A 26,338-nucleotide genomic window follows, 5' to 3' on the forward strand; every position below is an offset into this window, starting at 1 on the left:
TCTACAAAGTGCATCACTGATTCGGATCAGTAAGACTGGTTTCCGAGAATAGTACACCTTTTACCTGTTAAAAAGTACCTGACAACGAACAGTTAAAAATAATCGATTGCAAGTAAACATGTTGAAGAAAAAGGCTTTGCATTTGAATAAACAGAACACAGAAACATGTCAAATTAATGTTTGTTTTCTTGTTTTTTGTTTATAATTACTTTGTTCATCAAAGTTGAAATAAATTTATTTTCTGCAGAATAATAAAGTACTTGCCCCGACGGATAAGCTTGATACAGCTTTGACTTGTCCGACCTTTTTTCCCTCTGGTACCAGACAATCGGACAAGCGTTATTGTCGAGGCCTGGGTCCCAATAATGAAGGCTGATATGTCTATGAAATAGGTGACCTATATATGTACAATGGTCCACCACGATAGCAACTGGAAACAATAGCAGTTGTTATTTATCAACAATTTCCTGAGATTAGAAAGATTTCAGATGTTAATATTAAATATTCTTTTATTATTTGTATCTTTTTCATTTCTAAAAGCTGATAGACTTAGTACCATGATTTTACCAGATCTAATTGCCAGACCATGTTAATGTAGGAGAGACAAATGCAGTTTGGTGTCTCTGGCAGTCCGTAAATTTGTTGTAAAACAATGTTTTTGTTAGAAGAAACAGAAGGTATGCAAGTCAGTAAACATTGGAGCAATTTAAATAAAGTTGAATTAGTATGCATACTGTACACAGAGACATATACATGTAATACAGTATGCAAATTACAAAACAAGAGAGTTTAATTTGAACATTACTAGTATATTATTATCAAATCACCTTTACTAATAAACAAGAATCATCGCGGCCTCATAAAAATACTATGTGCACTAATCGCCTCATGAACTGTTTTCAACATTTTACAATGATTACTAGTAATAGCTATGAAGTTACGCGCGATGTTCGTACATCTAAGCGTAACACAACGTCGCGAATATTTCGTAACGTTCAAACCGAAAATTCGACTGAAACGTTGTTTTTAAGCAAGTGCGACATTCTTGTAAGACTCCGCAAAATCGACGGTGCTTTTTAACTACTTATCGAAAATTTATCTTTTTTAGTTTTTTGAAAATTTAAGAAAAATAACATTTTAAAAAATCATAAAATTCTACCATTATAAGAGCAGTGATAAGCAAACAATCGACGTAAATTTGAGTTGAGTTCGTTTTTACGTCAAAAAATGGCGGTGCGACAAACTTGTAAGCCTTTGAAAAATCGCTCATAAATTACCATATATCATTTTCAGGATATTTGTCTTTAAATATATAAAATTAAGCAAATTAACATTGATGTAGTAAAAACAAATACTAAACATTTTTCATTTTAGATAAATGTTTTTTTGATTCTAAAATCTGGAATCCCATTTTTTTTCCCGCGGGACAGATTTGCCCTTGTAGTATGGAACGCGTTTTTTTTTCTATGACGTCATCATAACGTCATAAAAAAATGCATGAAAGACTGAAGGAACCTTCCTGTTTAATAATGGAAAAAACCGTTTTTCAAAATATTAAATTGTTTTGACGAAAATCATAGTTTAGTGGTTACAATAAATGAAATATGTTACGCGGGACAACCTAAAAATCGCGGTTTTTTAAAAAATGAAGCTTGTCGCATGCAGCATAAAACATAGTTTCAACAATTATTTTTTTCGTTTTTATTTTAAAAATCGTTATTTTTTAAAATACGTACAATAGCAATAAAATATGATATCACACAATTATATATTTTGGACTTGCATCTTGCCAACTACTCCGAATTTCCAATGAGGTACGAACATCGCGCGTAACGTCTATATATTTCAAAAACAGATAATTCGAAATAACATAAAAAGCATATTGGTGTGAAACCTCAAACGTGTTGACTATGTAAATCATGTAAACAGAAATAGTTTATTGGTTATTAATTATTATCCTTAGATTAGAAATTATAAGCGGTAGTGTCAAATATTATTGTTAACGCAGAAAGTTGAAACGTGCATCCACCTTTTCACCAGTGGATTTTACCACAGCTTCAACAGCAATATCGGTTCCTCCGAACCTCATCCCTACTACGACTTCTCGTTCACATCCTCCCCGAATGTCGGATACATCAACCTCAAGATCGCCGAGGTAGGAACATTCCGTCTCATCTATATATTCTGGATCCACTGCACGAGATGCATAAATAGGAAGGCGTATTCTACGCTGGTCACCTTTTAATGGATTATAAGTTCTCTGATCAGTGACCTCCCCTACCTCTATCGGCTGACCTCTTTCGACATGCTTGCCGAATCTATCACGACAATACATGATATCATTGACAATTTGTTTCTTGTCCTCTGGGTCGGTATGGGGACGGAAACGTTTGTTTGTACTTATGCCATACGTGAATCTGCTAATTCGGGGATTTATTACTTTAGGGTTGAATCCAAATTGAACGGCTCCCTTCAACACGGCAAGTCCGGCTTCCTCGGGAATTATCACAGTTTTGTTATGGTATGCAGACTTAATTGCTTCCTGAAGCATTTGCGATTCTGAGAAGCCACCCACCATAAGAATTATTTCAGTGTCAACAACTGCTGGTTCTTGGAATATACCATTGAGGTGATGCGTAATTTGGCGACAAGTTTCACTATAGAAATCTTTAGCAGTGTCAGGATCAACGCGTAATTTGTCACCTATCCATGACATTGATTTGTTTGATTTAAAAGAATCTTTCAAAGAAACACCTTTCACCTCCTGGAATTTTTCACTCAAAATTAAAGGAATTCGAAGTGTAATCTTTGCTGTACTGTCTGGACGAATGCCGCGCTTTTTAACCTCGAACTCCCTACATAGGCTCAAATATTCTGCTTTGTCCTCATTCCGGAACTTGTCCATCGTTTCCATTCCGACAATATCCAACATAAATTCGTCAAAGGCTTGGTCGACTTTGACTCCACCCCAATCACCTCCATTGGCCATATAAATCTGTTTAATATTACCGTCTTGTTTTATTTCTTGTACCGTGATGTCAATTGTACCACCTGTGAAAAACATTATTGCAAAATAGTTAAATACACAATATCATTAGCATATAGTGGTTATTTTGCGAGCATAGTGGTTATTTTGCTAAACGAAAATATTTTTGGAACATGAATGTGTACACTTTTTCTATAAGTTAATACATAAATTAGAAACAATGGTAAACTAACGGTAATCATTATTACCCATAAGTGTGAATCTTTTGACATAAATGCTGATAATCAACTATTGCATTTAGACTTTTAAAATTACTGTGAAATGTATATGTAACTATAGATTTACCTCCAGCATCCAAAATAAGATATTTGGTTCCAGCCGCAAAAGCATCCAGTGTAGATCTGCCCCCAGAACTAATTGTTCTGTCGACAGGTAGGTTTTTACAATAGATAGATGCAGCTTCTGGTTCTAACGCCAAGATCAGGCGACTGTTGGGAATTCCTCCCTGAAAAAAGTATTAGTCAGTTTGTAAGACAATAACATGATCGATGACCAATAGGAACACAATTAATACTTAATTCTTAAACAAGCACAGTGTATAAGTTTCATAACATTTAATCTAACGGGCAAACTAAAGTAAGAGTACGGAAATGAAAAATTCAGCAATTTTCATTTCAAAAGATGCACAATTCTAGAACGGTAAAAGTGACGCTACCAAAATTCAAAGTTGATCTGTGTTTTAATTTGTGGTAATGATCATTGTGTATAAGTTAATATTTGGTTAAGGCTAACTAAATGAGAGAACGGACACCAATTTTGATGCTTATGTAAGGACAGACGTACAGACTGACGAAGGAAAAACTTAATGCTCTTTCGGATTCCGCTACGGCAGGGATAGTAAAAATATATTATCCGAAAACTGGCCTTGTAAAGCTTTTTGAATAATTCTTTGAATGTGTACTAACAATAGCAGTTTCATTATTGAGTTATGAGAATCTTAGAGATTTTATGATTTATTTCTATATAAATCGGACATACATTATTAGCAGCCTCTCTCATAAATTGTTTGGCTGGATCTGACCAGATAGCTGGTACCGTTAGAACCCAGTCTATTTCCTGTGGCTTAATACCGTCTGTTTTACTTCTAATGTGTTCCTCTAGATGCATCCGGAGAAATTTAATGCTCTCTGTGAAGACTCTCATCGCTGGCATCAGACAACCATTCTCACCTTCCAACATAAAATCCCTCGATATTTCCTGTTGGTATTAAATGTAGTTACACAAAATTAAAATCTAACATTGTAAATGTTATGTACAGTGAATCGCAATGAAAAAATAGAAAAACAGTCTGGTTAATGATATCTCCCCGTGAAATTCAATTTAAATTGTCCAAAATGATGCTTTTTATCTTGACTATAACATATTAAGGACATGTGGTTTGGTCGCCAATGATCCCACATGGTCCAACAGAAACATAATTTGAATGAGGTTATGTGTAGGTATCCATGAAACCGTTCCCTGGTACATTTAAGCAACCAGTCTGTCATTTAAATAATAAAAAAAAAACTTTCTTTCCAGCAATTCAGAACCTGGTGTGTATTACATTCTGATACAATTTTACAAACCTTTTTGTCATACAGTTGCATTTTAAATCTTTTAAAGAAGAACCAGTCCATATGTTCTTCCTCTTGTGCTAGCTCAGTATATTTATCTTCTGCTTCCCCGCCGAACGACTCAAAAACTTGATTTTGATTAAACAAAATACATGTGGGTGTTTTGAGGGAAAGACCTGGCTGTGACCCTGTATGCCAATGGCTACCAGATACTCTTGTAGGATCAACTTTGTAGTCATTTCTTATAGCAAATGCATATCCCGAAAAGGTTGTACCAAAATCAATAGCTGCCACCAGTAACGATTCTGAAATTGTCTCACCACACGCCATTCTTAACCAGTGGTTTCTTTACAGATGCTTGAGCTGAAAGTAATATAATCAATATAAAGTTAAAGAGACGTGGGAAGACTGACAGTGAGAACGTTATTCATAACGACCAATAGACAAAAAAAAGATGTAAACAACAACAGCCCATCGTACAGTTTTCGTCATTGTAAAACCCCATTCTGTACAGTAAGTTATAAAAACATGACAAAACGAGAAGAGAATTAATAAAACTGGTTCCTGGCTGATAACTACACAATGATCATGCATAATGATAACACAAGCAGATTCCAGTTTGTATGGAAAATAGTAAATACGAAACCAAGCGCGGTAGGCAGAGAAATGTAATGAAGTTCAGGTCGGCAGTAATGGAACAATGACTGCGTCATTTTCCAAAAAAATCCGGTTAAAAACAAAACCACAGGTCTGATTTATACTTAAATAATCAGCACGAAAAAACACACAAAAAGTACGGCAGACAGCAACCAAAGACACCAACTACCACTTGGTTACATGTTACCAATTTTGGGACAAGCACACAAAGAATGCCGCGAGGTATAAAATGTTTGGTACAACTAAAAAAGTTTACATTACCTCTAATTTGGGATAGCGGTGATTCAACACGGAGTAAACATTAAGAACAAGCGAAAAATCGGTCGAAAAGGACTAAACTCATTAAATAGTTACTAAAAAGCACATGATAATAAAAACAACAAATATAAGCAGGCATTCTATATGAAAAAAAAAGAGTGCTTCTTCTTCTTCTTCTTCCGAATACGGGAGTAGACTCCTATGTGCTTATATCTAGAGAGAGTTATCGTTGATTCACGTCGGTCATATGTGTTTTCGTAATTGTAATTGTATACTAAGTATAAAACAGGCCGTTAGTTTTCTTTTTTAAATTTGTTTTTCACGATTTTCCTGTCAGGGCCTTTTATAGCTAAATATACAATATGGATTTTTCTCGTTGTTGAAAATCATGCGATGGCCCATAATTGTTTATTCACGAACGCACTTCTTTATCATTTGATTTAATAAGTTTACCATATTTATATGCCCTAGCGTACCCTTTTGGTTTTGTTATTTTAAAGTAGAAGTAGAATGGTCGAGGGACCATCGATTTAGAAAAAAGGGACCGGATCGCAATGGCAGTTCAATAATTTTGTAAGTCTAATCCGTTTCATCAATATATACTCGAGTGTTCGTTGTTGCTTGTTGTTATATAAATTAATCTTTTAAATTAAATTAAATGTAAACTGTAATTGTTCTGCTCCACGGGCGTCTGTGATTGACAAATACAAAGTTGTTATTTAGTGCTAGACAATGATTTCCTTAAAACACGTCTTTAAATAAAGATACGAGTTAAAACATTCACAAATATGAACTATCCAATTACACCTTCTGGGATGATGGTTACTTTAGAGACTCAGCACGGGTATTGTTGGATTGTAAAGGGGGCTGTAAAGGCTGTTTGAGATTTTTTTGTAAACAATAAACGGTTTTTTTAAAATGTTAAAATGAGAATCACTGTAAAAACGTAAGTGGATTTTCTGTAAAAATCTTGGCTTGACTTGCCAAAATAACAACATAATAAAAAGTATTGTTGTGAACACCTCACTTTCGCAAAAAAATGACCGGCCACTTTGTTCTAAATATTTTGCACTTTGAAAATTAAATTTCATAGTAAATTCTTAGTGTAAAATTGAGAATGGAAATGGGGAATGTGTCAAAAAGACAACAACCCGACCATAGAACAGACAACAACAGAAGGTCACCAACAGGCATGACATGTGTGCCTATTTGAATGAAAATAAATCATCTTCCTCTTCATCTATTTAAGCAAAACTCCATGAGTGAAATCGTCGTAACAATAAATGCTGGTGCATCTTCTTTGGTTTTAGAGAATATTGGTATTCTGCTATTTTTCTAATACCGGGCACCTTTCTATCAAAAACTTGATCGTGAATTCATTTGTATCACGTGTTTAAATTTGTTATCAAATGTACAAAATTAAATATGGTAGAAACATATCAAATATAAACTAAAGAAACTTTAAAAACATATAACTATGCATTTTTGGTAACATTTTGTTCTTTAATGGCAATCCAGATTTCGAATATCCAAACAAATAAAACTTTTGCATAAACATGATAAACAGTGGCGGATCCAAATGTTTCCATAGCCTACTACCTGGTTTCATGAGAGGGGGCCTGATCAAATCATGCTTCAGTGATTCCCTAAATAATCAACCAATGTTTTCCCTTCAATTTAGGGGGAGGTACACTGTCTCCCTCTCCTAAAACTGCCTCTCAGTGGTAAATACATTATTATATATGCATGTACAATATCGTGACAAGACATACGAGTTTTTTTCCGTAAATGTCATAGTTGTTTGATCATATGTGGTGACTTATGTTCATGCACACACATCTTTCTATCATAATTGACTTTATAATGCGTAAAAGGTACGTCCTAGTCGTGGATCGAGGGTAAGCAAATAGCTCGAACAGTTGAAAAATGTACTGTAACAGCACAGCAGATCATTAACATTGGTCAAGTAAGTTCTGGTGAACTTAGACAAATGTAAAACTATCTTGGGTACATCAATCGATGACCAATATGTGTTTTAAATCAACTTTAAGTTTTACATACCTGTCGTAATGAATAATACTGTGTATTGGATTGTGATAGCAACCCGGAAGATAAATACACATATAAACCACGTGATCAATGTTTGTTATTTCACAATTGTGTGTGTTAAAGTGTTTATTTAAAGTCTATGGTATGTGATCAAGGTGAATCGATTCAAAATATTCACAGTTATAAACATCTTTAAGAGAATGTAATTTGTAAGTATTTATTAGTCGGCACTTATCATCTGGAAACATTTGAAAATTTACTTGAAATCAAAACATCTGATCTACTGATCTAGTCATGGCCATTGTAACAATTTCATTGTGTCACTCTCAGGTGCACTTAGGGGCCTATGTATTTTCAGTTCTGTATTTTACTATATATATGTTATGATCAATCCGTCAAGGTAATATTTACCTTATATTTTTCTTCTTTAACGGTTCATGTTGACATTAACGGTCATGCATTGGGTCATTGGCTTCAAGGGAAAGGAAACCGAAAGTAAATAGTTATTCAAATAGGAGGCCCCTCATGGGGGGTCCTAGTAATCACATAATCACCATTTTTTTGCCAATATAATCACATAATCATTAAATATTTGCTTATCTTTAGTAATCAAATAATCATAAACTAAAAATACAGTCCTAGGTAATCAAATAATCATGAAATATTTGGCTTAATAATCAAATAATCATTAAAAAAACGGCCAAGTAATCACATAATCAAAAACCCCGTGAGGGCCCTCAAATAGGGGTCCGATATTCGGTGACTGTTGACTGTTTACTAGTATCTAATAAATTTTATACAATAAGCAATATAAAAGATAGCACATTAGAGAATTAGTAGAGAATCACTATAGTGCACATGCTAAATAGAAACTTTGCAATGGTATTGGTATAACATTTTGTCGAAAAATGGTTTGACGTCATAGCTGATCAGGTACAAAATGTATGGGCCCTTCAAGTGTCCGTAACCTTAGTAGTTACGGATATGAAACTAATCAAAGTATCATATATCTCGAATGTTACTTTCATCTTTCATCTGAGGTTGCAGACAGAGAAAACGCTAAACATTTAAAAACAAGAGGCTCTCAAGAGCCTGAATCGCTCACCTGGTAAGCAATGCCTTATTGAATATATTGAACCATGCCAGGCAAACATGTACAGCTAACAATAATTCTTCAATATTACAAATATATATGACTTACTGTTTATAAATAAAGAAAATGAGATTATTTTTATTACATTATAGTTACAATAAAAGAATTTTAACAATAAAATTGTTATTGTTACATTATTAAATTGTTATTCTTTCGAATTTCTTCATTCATGATTTGGATTTATTCCCCTGCTGAGAAGGGGCAAGGGGCTTCAATAACAGCAAAACAGTTAAATGATTTCATTAATAACAGTTAGGCATGGACCATTTAACTTGTAGGGGGACATGGTTTTTTTTCTGGTCAGAATATTTTCTATTTTTTGGAAGTAGCACAACAAATTATTTTTTTTGCAAATTGCAAATTGAAAATTTCAGGACAGGTAGACCTTGACCTAATAAATATTTTAACTTCTAGTCTTATTTGCTCTAAATGCTGGAGTTTTTTAGATATAAGCCAAAAACTGCATTTTACCCTGTGTTCTATTTTTAGCCATGACGGCCATGTTTTTAGACAAAATAGAAAATAAAACACAAACTTTATTTTATACACCCTACTGATCATTCAGTTGAAGTTTGGTTGAATTTGGTTGAGTAGTTTTAGAGGAGAAGATTTTTTAAAGTTAGCAAATATGATGAACAAATTGTGAAAAAATTGTCATTAAAGGACAATAACCCCTTAAGGGGTCAATTGACAATTTTGGTCATATTTAACTTATTTGTAGATCTTACTTTGCTGATCATTTTTGCTGTTTACAGTTTATCTTTATCTATAATGATATTCAAGATATAAATGACCAAAAACTGCAAAATTTCCTTAAAATTACCAATTAAGTGGCAGCAACCCAACAATGGTTTGTTTGATTCGTCTGAAAATTTCAGGGCTGATAGATATTGACCTAATGAACATTTTTACCCCATGTCAGATTTGCTCTAAATGCTTCCGTTTTTGAGATATAAGCCAAAAACTGCATTTGACCCCTATGTTCTATTTAAAGTAAGGGCGGCCATGTTTTTTGACAGATCAAAAATCGAAGCACACACTTTGTGCAGGATAATCTAAGGAACTATCATGCTAAGTTTCATCCAAATCCATTCAGTAGTTTCAGAGGAGAAGATTTTTTAAAGTTAGCAAATATGATGAACAAATTGTGAAAAATTGTCATTAAAGGACATTTACCCCTTAAGGGGTCAATTGACAATTTTGGTCATATTAACCTATTTGTAGATCTTACTTTGCTGATCATTTTTGCTGTTTACAGTTTATCTTTATCTATAATGATATTCAAGATAATGACCAAAAACTGCAAAATTTCCTTAAAATTACCAATTAAGTGGCAGCAACCCAACAATGGTTTGTTTGATTCGTCTGAAAATTTCAGGGCTGATAGATCTTGACCTAATGAACATTTTTACCCCATGTCAGATTTGCTCTTAATGCTTTCGTTTTTGAGATTTAAGCCAAAAACTGCATTTGACCCCTATGTTCTATTTAAAGTAAGGGCGGCCATGTTTTTTGACAGATCAAAAATCGAAGCACACACTTTGTGCAGGATAATCTAAGGAACTATCATGCTAAGCTTCATCCAAATCCATTCAGTAGTTTCAGAGGAGAAGATTTTTTAAAGTTAGCAAATATGATGAACAAATTGTGAAAAATTGTCATTAAAGGACATTTACCCCTTAAGGGGTCAATTGACAATTTTGGTCATATTAACCTATTTGTAGATCTTACTTTGCTGATCATTTTTGCTGTTTACAGTTTATTTTCATCTATAATAATATTCAAGATAATGACCAAAAACTGCAAAATTTTCTTCAGATTACCAATTAAGTGGCAGCAACCCAACAATGGTTTGTTTGATTCATCTGAGAATTTCTGGGCTGATAGATCTTGACCTAATGAACATTTTTACCCCATGTCAGATTTGCTCTAAATGCTTCCGTTTTCGAGATATAAGCCAAAAACTGCATTTGACCCCTATGTTCTATTTTAAGTAACGGCGGCCATGTTTTTTGACGGATCAAAAATCGAAGCACACACTTTGTGCAGGATAATCTAAGGAACTATCATGCTAAGTTTCATCCAAATCCATTCAGTAGTTTCAGAGGAGAAGATGTTTGAAAAATTGTTAACGACGACGACGACAACGACGACGGACGCCAAGTGATGAGAAAAGCTCACATGGCCTTTTAGGCCAGGTGAGTTAATAAAAACATGACACATTATCATATATATATATTATCAATGTTACTTTCATCCCCAGATTGCAGACGCAGAAAATGGTAAACATTTAAAAAAAAAACAAAAATTGGGAATTTGTCCATGGGACACAGATGATGCCCACGCTGTCATATCACTGAATAAAATCATAAAAGGTCATAAAAGGATATAACTGAAGAACGGATAAAAGTGACGCTATCTAAATTTGTAACATAAATTGGATTTTTTCCTTTGATGTTTTAATGAAATTATTTGCTTAAAAAGAGTGTTGAGAGAAAACCATGGTATATTATATGCAAATTAATTTTGTACCATAGTTTTTTCTTTGCTAATTAAATATGTAACTCAACTAGAATCCAAAGGAAAGAAGGCGGAGCTTAGCTATGGTACAACATATTCATTTTTTGGAAAATGACGCTTCAGCGGCATTGTTCCGATACCATTGTCATGATTGACCAGAACAACAGGAAGTCGATTATTGCCTCCGCCTACCGCACTCGGTTTCATATTTACTATTTTACAAACTAACTGGTATCTGCTTGTATTCCGCTACACTCGAACAAAGTGTTGACTTGTAGTCGGAAGGGAACCAGTTTACATACATGTCCATAGAAAGGCTTGTATAGTCCGCGGTTTTATTCTCCAAAATTGGACCTTCCAGAGGGGGTGTGGACTATAGAGTACAATAAGCAAGAAATAAGAGAACAAGTTCAATTTCGCGGCGAGGTGGTTGTTTACGTTCCGCCATCATTGATATTGTAGAGGGCGCTCTCATCATTTTTCAAACTAATAATTTTAACTCATCCATATTATTAAGTTATTTCTATTTAATATCAAATTAAAACTGATTGATATAAAAACTAAACCTTTCATTACAAATTTCTCGTTTCTTTTCAATGCATTTGAAATAAACTGGTATCTGCTAGATTGAAACGAGCCAAACATAGTAAAAAACACAACCGTAAACCCGCTTAGAATATGTAAACTACAAAACGTAATCGGTTATTGTTCATTCCGTTTTGGTGTTTCATACCGACTTATATGGTTTGTATAAGCTTAAGACCCTTCAAACATTAATGTGATATGTATAATAAAGACTGTTTTACAAGAGGATGGAACTGTTTTACTTTCAAAGTCGTATTATAGTGATAATTGTCATGTACGGATTTCGACTCTCACCGGTTAATTTCTTCTTTGACACGTGCTTTTTAAACTTCCTGTTTAAACATCGGGCCCAAGACCACAATTAATGGTTCCTTTTAATTAGAGTGTATTTTTCCTTAATTTTTTTCTTTCCCTTCCTCACTCATTTCTTAGATTTTTTTGGGTGGAAATGAAAGAAGAGAGGTGAAATAAATTTTTGTATGTTGTATTTAAACTGATTTTGATATGGAATGAGTGATTAGGCCAAGTGCAAAAAGGTCATATTTACAGTTTTCGGAACATCTCTTGACTTGTCAATAGGGGTATGGATGTGTATTGGCTAAATTTGTAAAAGTGATTGGTTCAATCTTTCTGAATTTTGGATATATATTTGGACTAGCTAGGACTATACATTACACACACAAAAAATTTGACAAAAGTGCATGGCGCAATTTTTTTAATGATACAAAACGTTATAAAGAACTGATAGAGAAATTAATTGTGGTCTGTGGCCATCGCAAGTTTCAAAATTGTTTTTTAAGTGAATTAAACTTATTTTAACAATCATGAAGCGTTCTAGAATCATTTTTAAGCAGTTTCTACTTCTGTTTGAAGATGGAAAACAGTTTTTCTCATGAAAATACCGCAAACGACCGCAGAGGATTTGAAATGTACAAGTCAAATCGGCATCTAGTCAAATCGGCACCTATTTGAAGTCAACATGGTCAATTCGGCATCCAATAATATTTGTTATAATATTTTCTATTCAATTGATTAATAAATTTTACCAAGTACATAGTTAATATGCTGTTGTGTATAAAGGTAAACAACGAAGCCCTTACCCAAGCTGTTGTTTTAACAATGAGACAATTAGAAAAATAAAATGGAAAACTATGAGTCCCTTTCAATAAATCAAACTTTCATGCCAAATAATTAGCAAATTTAAGGTGGTTTTTTTTCAGGAAAGTTTATACAGCATTAAACCAGCAATCCTGTAAATACTCAACTGGTTAAAAAATGCATAAAGAATATCCAATACCTCATATATATGATTAAAAATACACCATGTACACATTTAGTTCGAGAAAAATAAATATATACAAAATATACATGAACCCCCAAAAATGTGAAAGTTAATATTTTTGGACAATCCCTTCCTTACGTATTTAACTCTTTTTGCTTAAATACTGAACAAAATTCTGGCAACCCGTTTCTTATTTTTACTCTGTTTGCTTAAAATACTGTTAAAAATATATATTTAACATGGGTGACGAATTGACTATATCAGGTGTCGATTTAACCAGGTGCCGATTTGACTATACCGGGTGCAAATTTAACCAGGTGCCGGTTTGACTAGAATTCTTTGAAATTTCCTGAGTTTCATTAGACCTTTGATAACAGTAACAAAAATATTATTTACCTAAAATTTTGTGGGGAGAAAGGGGTTCGGACTATGTACCAGTGAGAAATATACCAGCCTTTCTACGGTATTTATTTGTACAATTCAGGTAGTCTTATAACCTATTCATTTGTCTTAAAAAAAAGCAGCCAGTTGTCATCTTCACTTCACACACACACACATATACGAATATCAATTATATGCTTACGAGACATGTTGCATTGTTAAACTAATTACGGTATGTGAAAATCAAGACTTGCATAAAAAATATCCCAATATTAGAGACAATGGCGTAATTTTTCCTCATAGCTTTCAGCTCTTTGATCATGTTATTCCATGGCCGAAGCTCCACTCTTTTTTTATACGACCCCAAAATATTTTTGGGATCGTATAATGGTATGATGTCGTTGTCTACGTCGTCTGCGTCGTCGTCGTCCGAAGACACATTGGTTTCCGGATAATAACTTTAGTTTAAGTAAATAGATCTTCATGAAATTTTTTCAGTTAAGGTTTAATACCACAAAAGGAAGGTTGGGATTGATTTTGGGGATGATGGTCCCAACCGATTAGGAATTAGGGGCCCAAAAGGGGCCCAAAACAAACATTTAGTAGTTTCAGGATAATAACTTATGTAGAAGTATTTGAATTGCTCTGAAATCATACCGCAATGTTGGAAACCACAAGTAGAAGGTTTGGATTCATTTTAGGGGTTATGGGGCCAAAGTTTAGAAATTAAGGGCCAAAAAAGGGTCAAAACAAGCATTTTTCTAGTTTCAAAACAATAACTTATGTGTAATTCTATGGATCTCTCTGAAATTGTACCACAATGTACCATATAACAAATGGGAGGCTGGGATTAAGTTTTGGGTTAATTGCCCAAAATATGTAGGAATTAGGGGCCAAAAAAGGGCCAAAAAGAAGCATGTTTCTAGTTTCCAAACAATCATGACAATAACTTGTTTAAGTGTATGGATTTAACTGAAATTGTACTACAAGGTTCAATACTGCAATGGAAAGCATGGGATTGAGTTTAAGGGTTATTGCTTCAAGGGGGTTTCAAAAAGTTGGGGGGGGGGAATTTTTTGTTTACCATTTTTTGAAGGGCTTCCTTTTTTTTCAAAAGTTTTCAAATTTCGAATTTTGAAAAGTTTCAAGAAGAAATCTTCAATTGCACAGTATTGTGCAATCGATTTGTAAGATCTTTGACCACATTAATTTTGTGACAAAAACCTATATTATGTCAAAAATTGGATCACAATCCAAATTCAGACAGAATCAAGCTTGAATATTGTGACCAAATTTGCCCCAACTGTTCAGGGTTCAACCACTGGAGTCGTATAAAGCTGCGCCCTGCGGAGCACCTGGTTTTTTAAAGGTATCCGCCTCTGAAATATTTAGGAAACTGAAAAATGGAAAAGGTCAAGATTTTCATTTGTTTTCATTTTATAACAAAAAGCAATAAATCATCTGTACCACATCTTAAGAAACCCTTTTCAAACTATATTGGATTATTACGAGTTTCCTTAATTTTGGAAAAAAATACTAAAAGTTTCTTCTTTCAGTTCTAAAAAAAATGTAATACTACAATGTAGTCCCGATTTCTTTGCAAAAATTCTATTAAATTTCGATTAAAAGGGGGTATTATAGAAAAAGGAATAAATATCGGATACAAAAATTTGTGAAAAAAAACATGATTCTTTTGCGATCAAATAGGGGGACGTACACTATCTACGCCCCCATGATCCGCCACTGTTTAGTATTTTATCGAATTAATAAAACCTCGAGAATAAAACAACAGAAGGAAAGCAGTTTGTACGAAAACTTTAAATGTGTAAATATGCATTTTTCAATGACATGAACAACCAGTAAAATATGATTAATTTGTGTGATACCTTGAAAACCATCAAAAAAAAACCCAAATCTTACCGTCATTAGAATTATATGTAATCCCTGTCGCTTGAATCCGACATTTTTGTTCACTTTCTGATGACAAAATGAAATTACCTGCGCATACGATCATACACGGGTCGCAAAACTAAAAAATCGGGAAAATCCGACATGTTCTTTACTTTCCGCAAATATCAGGGCTCTATTAAATGAAATACACCACAGAAGATCATACATGTACACTAGGCGCTAAAGTGACTTGCGCGAGCTTCCATTTCATTGGATAAAACTGTAACGTGATCAATTTCCAATTATTTAGTCTTCAAGCTGTCAATCATTTTATTTAGGTTACAAATTGTATATACCATGTGTCTTACTCATTAACATATTTAACACTTCGGATTCGTTTGTTTAAATATGTTAACTCGTAAGAACCATGGTATATATAGTACTTGTACTAAGTATTTGATCTGAGTTTTTTGGAAATAAGTATTGTAATTTGTATACATATAATATCATTACAGTTGGTTGTCTGAGGTATTAAACTTAAATTAGAGAACAGAAATGAAAAATTCAGCATTTTTAAATTAATTTTGTAAAGCTATTTACCCTACCTCTAGCTCAGTGTGAGTTTAAAGGTTTCGTGTTGAAGACGTACTTTGACCTACAATGGCACTGGGGTAAAGCTGATGACCGTAACTGCATTCACGGTCATCCCAAGATGTCGGATGAAAAAATAGGTCAGTATCTGTATTGTTTGTTACAGTGTTTCTATATCATTTTCCATACAAAGGAGACATTGATACGATGTAAATTTATAAAAGATTCACACGGAAATCACAAATTACTTCCGAGAAATGTGCATAAAACAGGAAATTCGATTTAAAAAAATCGCTAAGATGACCGTAAATCACGATCGAGATGACCGTAACAGAATCAGCAATTCATAACAAGGGTGACCGTAATTGGTTAAAAAATGACCGTAATTTGTAAAGGATGACCGTAATTTCTAAATGATGACCGTAACTTTTAAAGGATGGTCGACAATTCTAAGAAATATCCGTATTTGTATAACTACTTTTTTTGTATCAAATGATTAATGGTGTTGATATAAAACGTATTTATATGAGAGTATTATCCTATAGGTAGGAGAAAATAAGACGTGCTTTAAATACAAAGTTCACCATATATATCTTTTTTTACGGTAGAGGGTATAATTTTTAAAATGAACATACAACAAGACATGCTCATGAAAAAGTGGGGGAAACATGCAACAAAAGCGCGATTAGACGACACATTACAAGTAAATAAAAAAAGTGTGCTGCACAGCCTCCAACTAAAAGCCAAAAGATCTTTTTTTTATTTCTGGAATTCCTTGTAATGACATATAATAAATGCACTTTTTTAAAAATGCCGATGGATGTACACCCATTGATATTATATCGTTTTGATTTGTCTTCTATTTTGTCTGACAAGTAAAATAACAAAGCCTGTTTTTAAAATACTACGACCAAACTAGTGAAGGCGAGCTCAAGCCAAATTGATCCTTAAAATAGTCTTGTGAGTATAGCGTATCACAAGGGTCAGGGGCGGATTAAGCCATTTTCAAAAAAAGGGGGGGGGGTCCCAACTCAGGGTAAAGGGGGTTCAAACTATGTGTCCCCATTCAAATGCATTGATCGGTAAATAAAAAAGTGGGTTCCAACCCCCGGACCCCCCCCCCCTTTGGATCCACCACTGAGGGGAACCTTGTCGATTTGTATATACAGCAATATTATTCATATATAAAGACAAACTAAGATTTTAATCTGCTTCCTCTGGAACCATACACACAGGCTCGATTACCGGATATTCATATGTTTGATTAGTAATTTTTATGCTCCATTCATGGGCATTATGTTTTCTGGTCTGTGCGTCCGTTCGTTTGTTCGTCCTTTCGTCTGCTCGTTCGTCCGTCTGTCCCACCTCAGGTTAAAGTTTTTGGTCGAGGAGGTTTTTTGATGACGTTGAAGTCCAATCAACTTGAAACTTAGTACACATATTTTTTATGATATGATCTTTAGAATCATAATGCCAAATTACAGTTTTTTCCCCATTTTAACGGTCCACTGAACATAGAAAATTATAGTGTAGATGAGGCATGTACTAGAGACACCTCAGAGGGACACATTCTTGTTTCTTCAACTTTTCGTCGTATCTCTGTCAATTTGTATTAAAATTTTAAAATCGTTATCAATAAATATTTCATTGTTTACGAGAAATTTGCAATTTACTATCACTGTCATGCACTCAAAATACGGTAAATAGTTAAAAATAAATTGATGAAACATGTTTATATCCGCTAACTAAGCCCCTATTGAGACAAACACAACAAAAAGCTATGAATACAAATACGGATATTCTTAGAATTGAGGGTCATGATTTAAAAGTTACGATCATCCTTTATAAATTACAGTCATTCTTTACAAATTACGGTCATCTTTTACAAGTTACGGTCATCTGTTTAACAATCACGGTCATCCTTGTTTTATGTTACGGTCATCTTGAAAATATTTTGATAATGATTTACGGACATCTTAGCGATTTTTTCAAATTGAATTTCGCGTTTCCTGAACATTTTTCGGTAGTAATTTGTGATTTCTGTGTGAATCTATTATAAATCTATATCGTATCAATGTATACTTTGTAAAGAAAATGATATAAAAACACTGTAACAGACAATACAGATACTGACCTTATTTTTCATCCGACATCTTGGGATGACCTAGAATGCAGTTACGGTCACCAGCTTTACCCCAGTGAATGGCTTTTCTTTTAATACAGTGTTTAATGTCTATCGTTTTGTAATTAATATTGCTATATATCTGTCTATCTGTTTCTTTATTTTAGTTTTGTTTTGTATTGGTTTGTTTATTTAGTAACAATCCTATTGTTAGGATTTAAACTAAAAAAAAAAATCTTATTCTTATTTACAGTAACAAATCATGTTGTGACTTGGGTGTAGAGTTGTCATATTGGCACTCATACCATATCTTCATGTATCTAATAACTCTAGAGTAAAAGTTACAATACAAAATTCAATATTGATTTTTATTTTGTGGTAATAAGTATTGTGTAGAGTATTGTGTACAATTTTTTTTTATAAAATTTGGTTGAGGCTAACTTAAGTTAGAGAACGGAAACTATGGAGCAATTTTCCAAATTGGAAAGGGGCATAACTCTAGAACGGTTTGAGTGATGCAACTCAAACGTCAAACTAAATCTGCATTTGTGGTTATAAGCTTTGTGTATTATAAGTTTCATAATATTTGGCTGAGGAAACTTAAGTTAGAGAACGGAAACAAAAAAGTCAATTTGTAAAAGGGCATAACTCTATAACTGTTAAAGTTACATCACCAAAATTCAAACTCGATCTGTGTTTTGTGGTAATAAGCATTTGTTTAAGTTTGATAACATTTGGTTAAGATAAACTAAGGTCAGAGAACGGATACTAACTTTGGGACGTACGTTCCTGTTGACGTACAGACGGACACGGGAAAACTTAATGCCCCCTCTGTTCAGCGGGGGCCTAAACATATACTGGTGTTTTAGTAACGCAAGACAACGATCTGCGTCTCTTTCATTCGGTTAACAACTACGTGTCTGCTAAACTTACCTTGATAATTCCGATCAGTCTATAAAGACGTTCGGTTGTAAACGAAGTTGTTAAAATTCAAAAAACAATAGCACTTAAAAAAAAACATTTAAACATATTGGAAAAAGCTAGTTTTTTGCCAACTAACTGTCTGTTACTGCCATGCATCCATGTATTGAGGAAATTTTATCGTATACATATATAAGTTTGATTAACTTGTGTCTCATCCGTTTTACATACGTAAACAAACAAAATATGTTTGAAATAGACAAATACCAGTACCGACTACACACATAAATAGTTTTGAATTAAGAATATACATCTTTTTGTGGTTAAATGAATTAAAAAAACTTACTTGCCATATGCTTTTATTTTTCATTTATCTCAATACATATATTACATAAATTATTTTTTTTCGCACAGTAAACTGGACGCAGTGTATTAAGAGTACGTGAGAACAGTGACAGGCATGGCTTGTGCGGAAACGGTGTCAGATCCGCTTTTAGTGGCCGCTATTGATTTTGGCACAACCTTTTCTGGATATGCTTTTGCCTTTAAGGGTGATTTCAAAGAAGATCCGTTAAAGATATCTGGATACACATGGACATTGGGATCAACGGCAGGACTTTCACTGAAGACGCCAACCTGTGTCCTGTTTGATCACAATGGAGATTTTCATTCCTTTGGAGCCGAAGCTGAAGAAAAGTACACAACTTTGGCAGAAGATGAAGCTCATGAAAACTGGTACTTCTTCCGCAGATTTAAAATGCAATTGTACAGAAATCATGTATGTGAAAGTCATATTTTTAAGATTTAAAGGTGTATTTTGTTATGTACTTTTAAAATCCCCCCTTTTAAAAAAAATATTTACAATCTTTTTTTCATGTTTAAAATCCAAAGATCCCTTAAACACGTTCAAACGAATTCGTATATATCTGAAGTTTATTCTGCAGAAAACATTTATCAGTTAAAAAAAAATCATAGCAGCATGGCACTCTGACATATCTTGAAACACACACTTAAGTGTTATTAATAAACGTATGGAAAATTGTGTAATAATTTTTACTATACTTTCAATCATAGACTTTGTATTTATAATATATTAATATGTACAGATTTGTATATTCATCATGTTCATACAAAACACATTTTTTTTTCGATTTGTTATTTTTTTTCTGTCTGCTGCTTTTACTATCATTCAATGCATGTTCCGCGCAATCAAAATAAATTAAAAGCATAATAGCGTTCAATGGAAACAGAATGCGTATTCATATATTATTGAATTATAATTTAAAAGTCCTCCATATACGAGTACTATATATTAATTAAGTTTGTGATTTCCGATTGTTCCAGGAAATACCACGTGACCTAACAATTGAGGATGATAAGGGTAAACACTTGCCTGCTGGGAAGGTAATTTCAGCATGTATAAATTACCTGAGAGACCATTTAATGAAACAGATTGCAAAAAAAGACCTGCCCGTGAAGAAGACTGAGATCACATGGGTTCTTACAGTACCAGCCATATGGTCAGATCCGGCCAAACAGTTCATGAGAGAAGCTGCTGTAACGGTATGTTTAAAAAACATTTAGTGTTAGAAGCTATTTATGTCTTGGGTCAGTTCCGATATTTGGACACCCCATATGTTAATATCTTTGGCCAGTCAAAATATTTTGACACCTGAATGGTCAATATGTAAGGTCGGCCCAGCTTTTTAAACCGCATTGATCAATTCTTCAAACTCGTCGTGTGAGATTTTTCAGATTTGTCGAAACCTATTCCAATATTTTGAAAAATGCTTATTATCAAATTCTTGTTTATTTTGATACGACCGCAAAAATTGAATTTTTTTTGGTCGTATATTGGTATCACGTTGGCGTCGTCATCATGGTCGTCGTCGTCGTCTTCGTCGTCCGAAGACATTTGGTTTTCGCACTCTAACTTTAGTAAAAATATTTAGAAATCTATGAAATTTAAACACAAGGTTTATGGCCATAAAAAGAAGGTTGGGATTGATTTTGGGTGTTTTGGTCCCAACAGTTTATGAATTAGGGGCAAAAAAGGGCCCAAATAAGCATTTTCTTGGTTTTCGCACAATAACTTTAGTTTAAGTGAACAGAAATCTATGAAATTTTAACATAAGGTCTATGACCACAAAAGGAAGGTTGGGATTGATTTTGGGAGTTTTAGCCTTCACAGTTTAGGAATTAGGGGCCAAAACATGTCTCAAATAAGCATTTTACTTGGTTTTTGCACAATAACTTTAGTATAAGTTAATAGAAATCTATGAAATTTTAACACAAGGTTTATGACCACAAAAGGAAGGTTTGGATTGATTTTTGGAGTTTTGGTCCCAACGAATTAGGGTCCAAAAGGGTCCAAAATTAAACTTTGCTTGATTTCATCAAAAAATGAATTATTGGGGTTCTTTGATATGCCAAATCTAACTGTGTATTCAGATTCTTAATTTTTGGTCCTGTTTTCAAATTGGTCTACATTAAGGTCCAAAGGGTCCAAAATTAAACTTAGCTTGATTTTAACAAAAGTTGAATTCTTAGGGTTCTTTGATATGCTGAATCTAAACATGTACTTAGATTTTTGATTATGGGCCCAGTTTTCAAGTTGGTCCAAATCGGGGTCCAAAATTATTATATTAAGTATTGTGCAATAGCAAGAAATTTTCAATTGCACAGTATTGCGCAATAGCAAGAAATCTTCAATTGCACAGTATTGTGCAATAGCAAAAAATTTTCAATTGCACAGTATTGCACAATAGCAAGAAATCTTCAATTGCACAGTATTGTGCAATAAGCAAGAAATCTTCAATTGCACAGTATTGTGCAATAGCAAGAAATATCTAATTGCATAATATTGTGCAATAGCAAGAATTTTTTTATGAAATATTCTTTGAAAATTGGAATTATCTCTCTTTGTCCAGAATAGTAGTTGAATCAACTTAAATCATTGTTTTATACAATATACAATGTATATTCACATTTACTACCAACTAATAAATTAAAACAATCTTTACCATTCAGTGATTACAAGCACTTTTTTTTACATTTTAATATTTTATGATGTATTTAAATGAGTAGTTATTGTTGCAAACTCCATTAGAAATTTGAATTGAGATCAGTTTTGGAATAAGGAAAAGGGGGATGTGAAAGAAAAGGGGGGGCAATTTTTCTCATTTCAGATTTCATAAATAAAAAGAAAATTTCTTTAAACATTTTTTTGAGAGGATTAATATTCAACAGCATAGTGAATTGCTCAAAGGCAAAACAAAGCTTTTAAAATCATAAGAAACCTCAAATTAAAAAAAATATGCATATGTTTTTTTATAACTAAATGGATAATTTTCATTATACAACTTATGTACGTATATTTTTTTCTGAGGAAAATTCTTTAATTTGTCCACATTTAGAAGGAGTTTACTTATTTGTAATTGCTTCCTTTCCAGGAAGCAATTCGCCGACATATTTTCCGTATGCATAGTGACCTGAGCGTAACCCTCTTCGTTAAAATCCGGTGATCGCAATACGCATGGATCTGTCAAGAAAATAAACAATTATCTGATTATACATGTTAAACACGTGCTCAATATCCGTGCTTTTTGTTATTTGTTTACAGTTACTATAAGGTGACAATCGGTAAACTTCGGCTTCAAAACACGGCATTTAATGAGCAGCCATATTTGTTAAATCATAACAGACAGAGAGAGAAAAAAAATTGACGATTATACGATATATTTGCGTAAAAAATGAGAAAATCGTGCTCAGAGGACTAAGTTTATGATATATACATGCATTGGTTCAAGAATTTGATAAACATTATGTTTCACCACTCACTCGTTTCATATGACTTTAAGGTTTATGACCCCTTCTGTAGCCATTTTTGTACGAATTTTTCAAACTTCAATTGTATCAAAACTACAGATATAATGAATAATAGAGATAGGCCATTTTGTACATACACCAAGGGGAAACTTGATGCAAAGCATTATTATTTACTGTTTCATTTCATTTAATAGAAAAAGAGTACTTTGTGACAAATAAACCAAGATTTTTATAGAAAATCCACAGCCTTTAATACAGAGATTTGTGTTATAAAATTTGAAACATAGATTACTCACTTGCTTTTCTATGATGTGCTAGTGTTTAATTTTTACAAAAAGTTCAAACCAACCTGTAAATTCCAAAATACTTCGTGTTGAGTGACTAAAGTCGAGCGCACCCTTAAAGGTGTACTTGATTTGGTCCATGATATTTTTATTTGTTTTAACCAATAACTACATTGATAAACTTGTTTTAAGGAAATTAATGCTAGCACTGCATGCAATAATCCTATATCTATCAGTCATCAAATTGTCAAATATGAGAGTGCAAGGAAAAAGGCTGTGGATTTTCTATAAAATTTCCATATGTTTAGCATTGAATCAGCACAAGGGTACATAATCCTTATGGTCATTAGACCACATTCATTCTGTGTCAAAAACCTATGCTGTGTCAACTATTTAATCACAATCCAAATTTAGAGCTGAATCCAGCTTGAATGTTGTGTCCATACTTGCCCAAACCGTTCAGAATTCAACCTCTGCGATCGTATAAAGCTGCGCCCTGTGGAGCATCTGGTTATTTTTATTCTATTATTTATTTTTCCATTTAATGCTTACAGGGGGGAATTCCCAACAGTCAGTTGATGTTGGCCTTGGAACCAGAAGCTGCTTCTATCTATTGCAAACATCTTCCCGTGGAACGGTTAGCAGCTGGAGCAAAGTCTGCCCTGGGAGCGTTCTCTCCAGGGACCAAATACCTTATATTGGATGCTGGAGGTAAATTGACAATATTTAGTGGCAAACATCTGTGATATAACGGTCATGATCAATGCTTAAAGTTTGTATTGTTTTCTGTCTATCGTTAATTACTCAAATGTTTGTTTGTTTGTTTGCTTGTTTGTATCGTTTATTAATATATGATTGTTTGTTTGTTTATTGAGTAACAATCCTATTGTATGATTTAAGACTAATAAAAATCGTATACTTATTCTTGGCTGTATTATTTAAAATGCAGTTTTATAAGATTCTAAAAGATCTAAAGATAATTCAAAGATAATAGTACATGTAATGAAACTATACCATCGTGACGATCGACAAGGTCAACCAAGTCTACATTGAAAATATATATATTTATTTAAAAGCCTTTTAACTTTCGTTTACAGGTGGAACAGTTGATATCACAGTACAGGAAGTACAAACTGATGGGACCATTAAACAACTTTATATGGCCAATGGTGGTGACTGGGGTGGAACTAAGGTTGACCAGGCGTTTGAAGAATATTTGATGGAGCTTGCAGGACCGGAGACGGTTTACAAATTCCGTGATGAAGATAAAGCTGGCCATCTAGACTTGTGTAGAGAAATTGAAATCAAGAAGCGTCAAATTAAACCAGATCAGACATCAAAAGTTACATTTAAAGTGCCGATTACTTTAAGTGAAATATTTGAGAGAGAAAAGGGAACTGATTTTCGAGAATCGTTGGCGTCGTCAAAGAAAGTACGATGGGTTGGGGATAAACTACGGGTTGATCCAGATGTGGCCCGATGTTTCTTTGATAACGCGTGTCAGCATATAATCAAACATTTAAATGGTATATTCGACGAGGCGAAAGTTAGAGGTACAAACACGATCCTAATGGTTGGTGGATTCTCAGAATCGCCGATGTTGAGGGATGCAGTTGAAAAGGGATTTCCTGGGAAAACTATTATCATTCCTCAGGAGTCGGGTTTAGCCGTCTTAAAAGGGGCAGTACAGTATGGATACGAACCAAGAATTATATCCACGCGTATTTGTAAAGTAACCTATGGCGTGCAAACAAATAGAAACTTTAAAAAAGGTGATCCAGAAAGTAAGAAATTCGATGCAGAAGGAACTATTAAATGTCGAGATTGTTTTAGCAAGCATGTTGAGATAGGACAGGCTGTCGATATAAACGAAGCCTTCGAAGAACACGTGTATTACCCATTATATTCCGACCAAACGGGGATGTCTGTCCCAATTTACACCTCGACAGAGAAAGATCCACGTTACACAGATGATCCGTCCTGTAGATATCTAGGGGAACTCACTGTCAATATGCCAGATACACGAGGAGGGAAAAACCGAAAAGTATCGGTCCAACTTACCTTTGGTGGGACAGAAGTAGAAGTTAAAGCCACTAATAAGGGCACTGGAGAAGAAACAATAGCTAAACTTAATTTCCTACGCTAAATGCTTAATAACTGGTGCATTTGCAGCATAAAATGCCTTTTCAAACATTGTACATAGAACACTGTAATTATTCCTTGATTTTATTTGAAAACTTTTGATAGTTCTACTTGATGTAATTGCAAGAATAAAGGTTTTAGCTTTACATATAAGGAAATACATGTATTCCTATATTTGTATTCAACATGTATAGTAAGTCACTCTAAATTGGAAATTCGCGTCCTTCTGTTGACCGATTTAATCCCACCTGCGAAATTCAAACGAGGAACACGATTTTGTATATTTCAAGTCCTGACATAAAATGAATAACTATGTCAAGATGATGATCATTTTACATATAGCCTGCAATTCTGCTCTACAGTAGAACCAAAGAGATTTGGGGTTTTCTCAGGTTTCTATGCTATAGCTTCACACACACACACACACACACACACACACACACATTTCATTGTAAGTCGAATCTCTAGAGACGAAATAAACATCTGGCTGCTAGTTGCCTAACATAGAGGTATTAATAGTTATCAAAGATACCAGGTTTATAATTTGATACGCTAGACGCACGTTTCGTGTACACAAGACTCACCAGTGACGCTCAGATAAAAATAGCTAGAAAGCCAAAAAACTTATAAAGTTACAGAGCATTGAGGACACACAATTTCAAAAGGTTGTGCCAAATACAACTACGGTTATCTATGCCTTGGGAAAAAATTCTAAGTTTTTCGAATAATTTATACTTTTGCAAATATTGAATTTGTAAAAATTACCATATAATTGATATTCATATCAACACCCACTACACCAAATCGTGTCCTCAAATTAGGAATATTCACAGATCGAGGCAATGCTACGTTTGTTTGCTACCAAAGATTGGTTGCTTTCTCTCTTTGTATTGCATATATTTGTATGGCTGTCATATATAATCTATTGTCGAGCCTGCAACTTTTGTTGCAGAAAGCTCGACATAGGGATAGTGATCCGGCGGCGGCGGCGGCTACGGCGGCGGCGTTAGCTAACTTCTTAAAAGGTTTATATTTTAGAAGGTGAAAGACCTGGATGCTTCATACTTTGTATATAG

The 26,338-nt window shown here is 33.8% G+C and overlaps 2 protein-coding genes across 3 annotated transcripts; one reads left to right on the forward strand and one right to left on the reverse strand.

Moving 5' to 3' along the window:
- Window positions 1-1,922: 1,922 nt before the first annotated feature.
- Window positions 1,923-8,039, reverse strand: LOC143085092 (heat shock 70 kDa protein 12B-like). 2 transcript variants are annotated; one of them, XM_076261277.1, is made up of 5 exons: window positions 7,975-8,039; window positions 4,612-4,962; window positions 4,025-4,243; window positions 3,332-3,491; window positions 1,923-3,051 (listed from the first exon to the last, which is right to left on the reverse strand). In XM_076261277.1, the coding sequence occupies exons 2-5, from the start codon at window positions 4,927-4,929 to the stop codon at window positions 2,000-2,002; spliced, it is 1,749 nt and encodes a 582-aa protein (XP_076117392.1). In that variant the 5' UTR covers window positions 4,930-4,962; window positions 7,975-8,039; the 3' UTR covers window positions 1,923-1,999. The 2 variants fall into 2 exon arrangements, with proteins under 2 accessions (XP_076117392.1, XP_076117391.1); XM_076261276.1 differs by lacking the exon at window positions 7,975-8,039 and adding an exon at window positions 7,576-7,662.
- LOC143085095 (heat shock 70 kDa protein 12A-like) lies at window positions 7,641-25,420 on the forward strand. Its single transcript, XM_076261279.1, has 5 exons — window positions 7,641-7,772; window positions 19,423-19,786; window positions 20,353-20,571; window positions 23,675-23,831; window positions 24,218-25,420. Exons 2-5 carry the CDS (start codon window positions 19,469-19,471, stop codon window positions 25,264-25,266), a joined length of 1,743 nt encoding a protein of 580 aa, XP_076117394.1. The 5' UTR covers window positions 7,641-7,772; window positions 19,423-19,468; the 3' UTR covers window positions 25,267-25,420.
- Window positions 25,421-26,338: the final 918 nt, after the last annotated feature.

The sequence above is a fragment of the Mytilus galloprovincialis genome, chromosome 8, assembly GCF_965363235.1.
Source record: "Mytilus galloprovincialis chromosome 8, xbMytGall1.hap1.1, whole genome shotgun sequence".
Classification (NCBI taxonomy): Eukaryota; Metazoa; Mollusca; class Bivalvia; order Mytilida; family Mytilidae; genus Mytilus; species Mytilus galloprovincialis.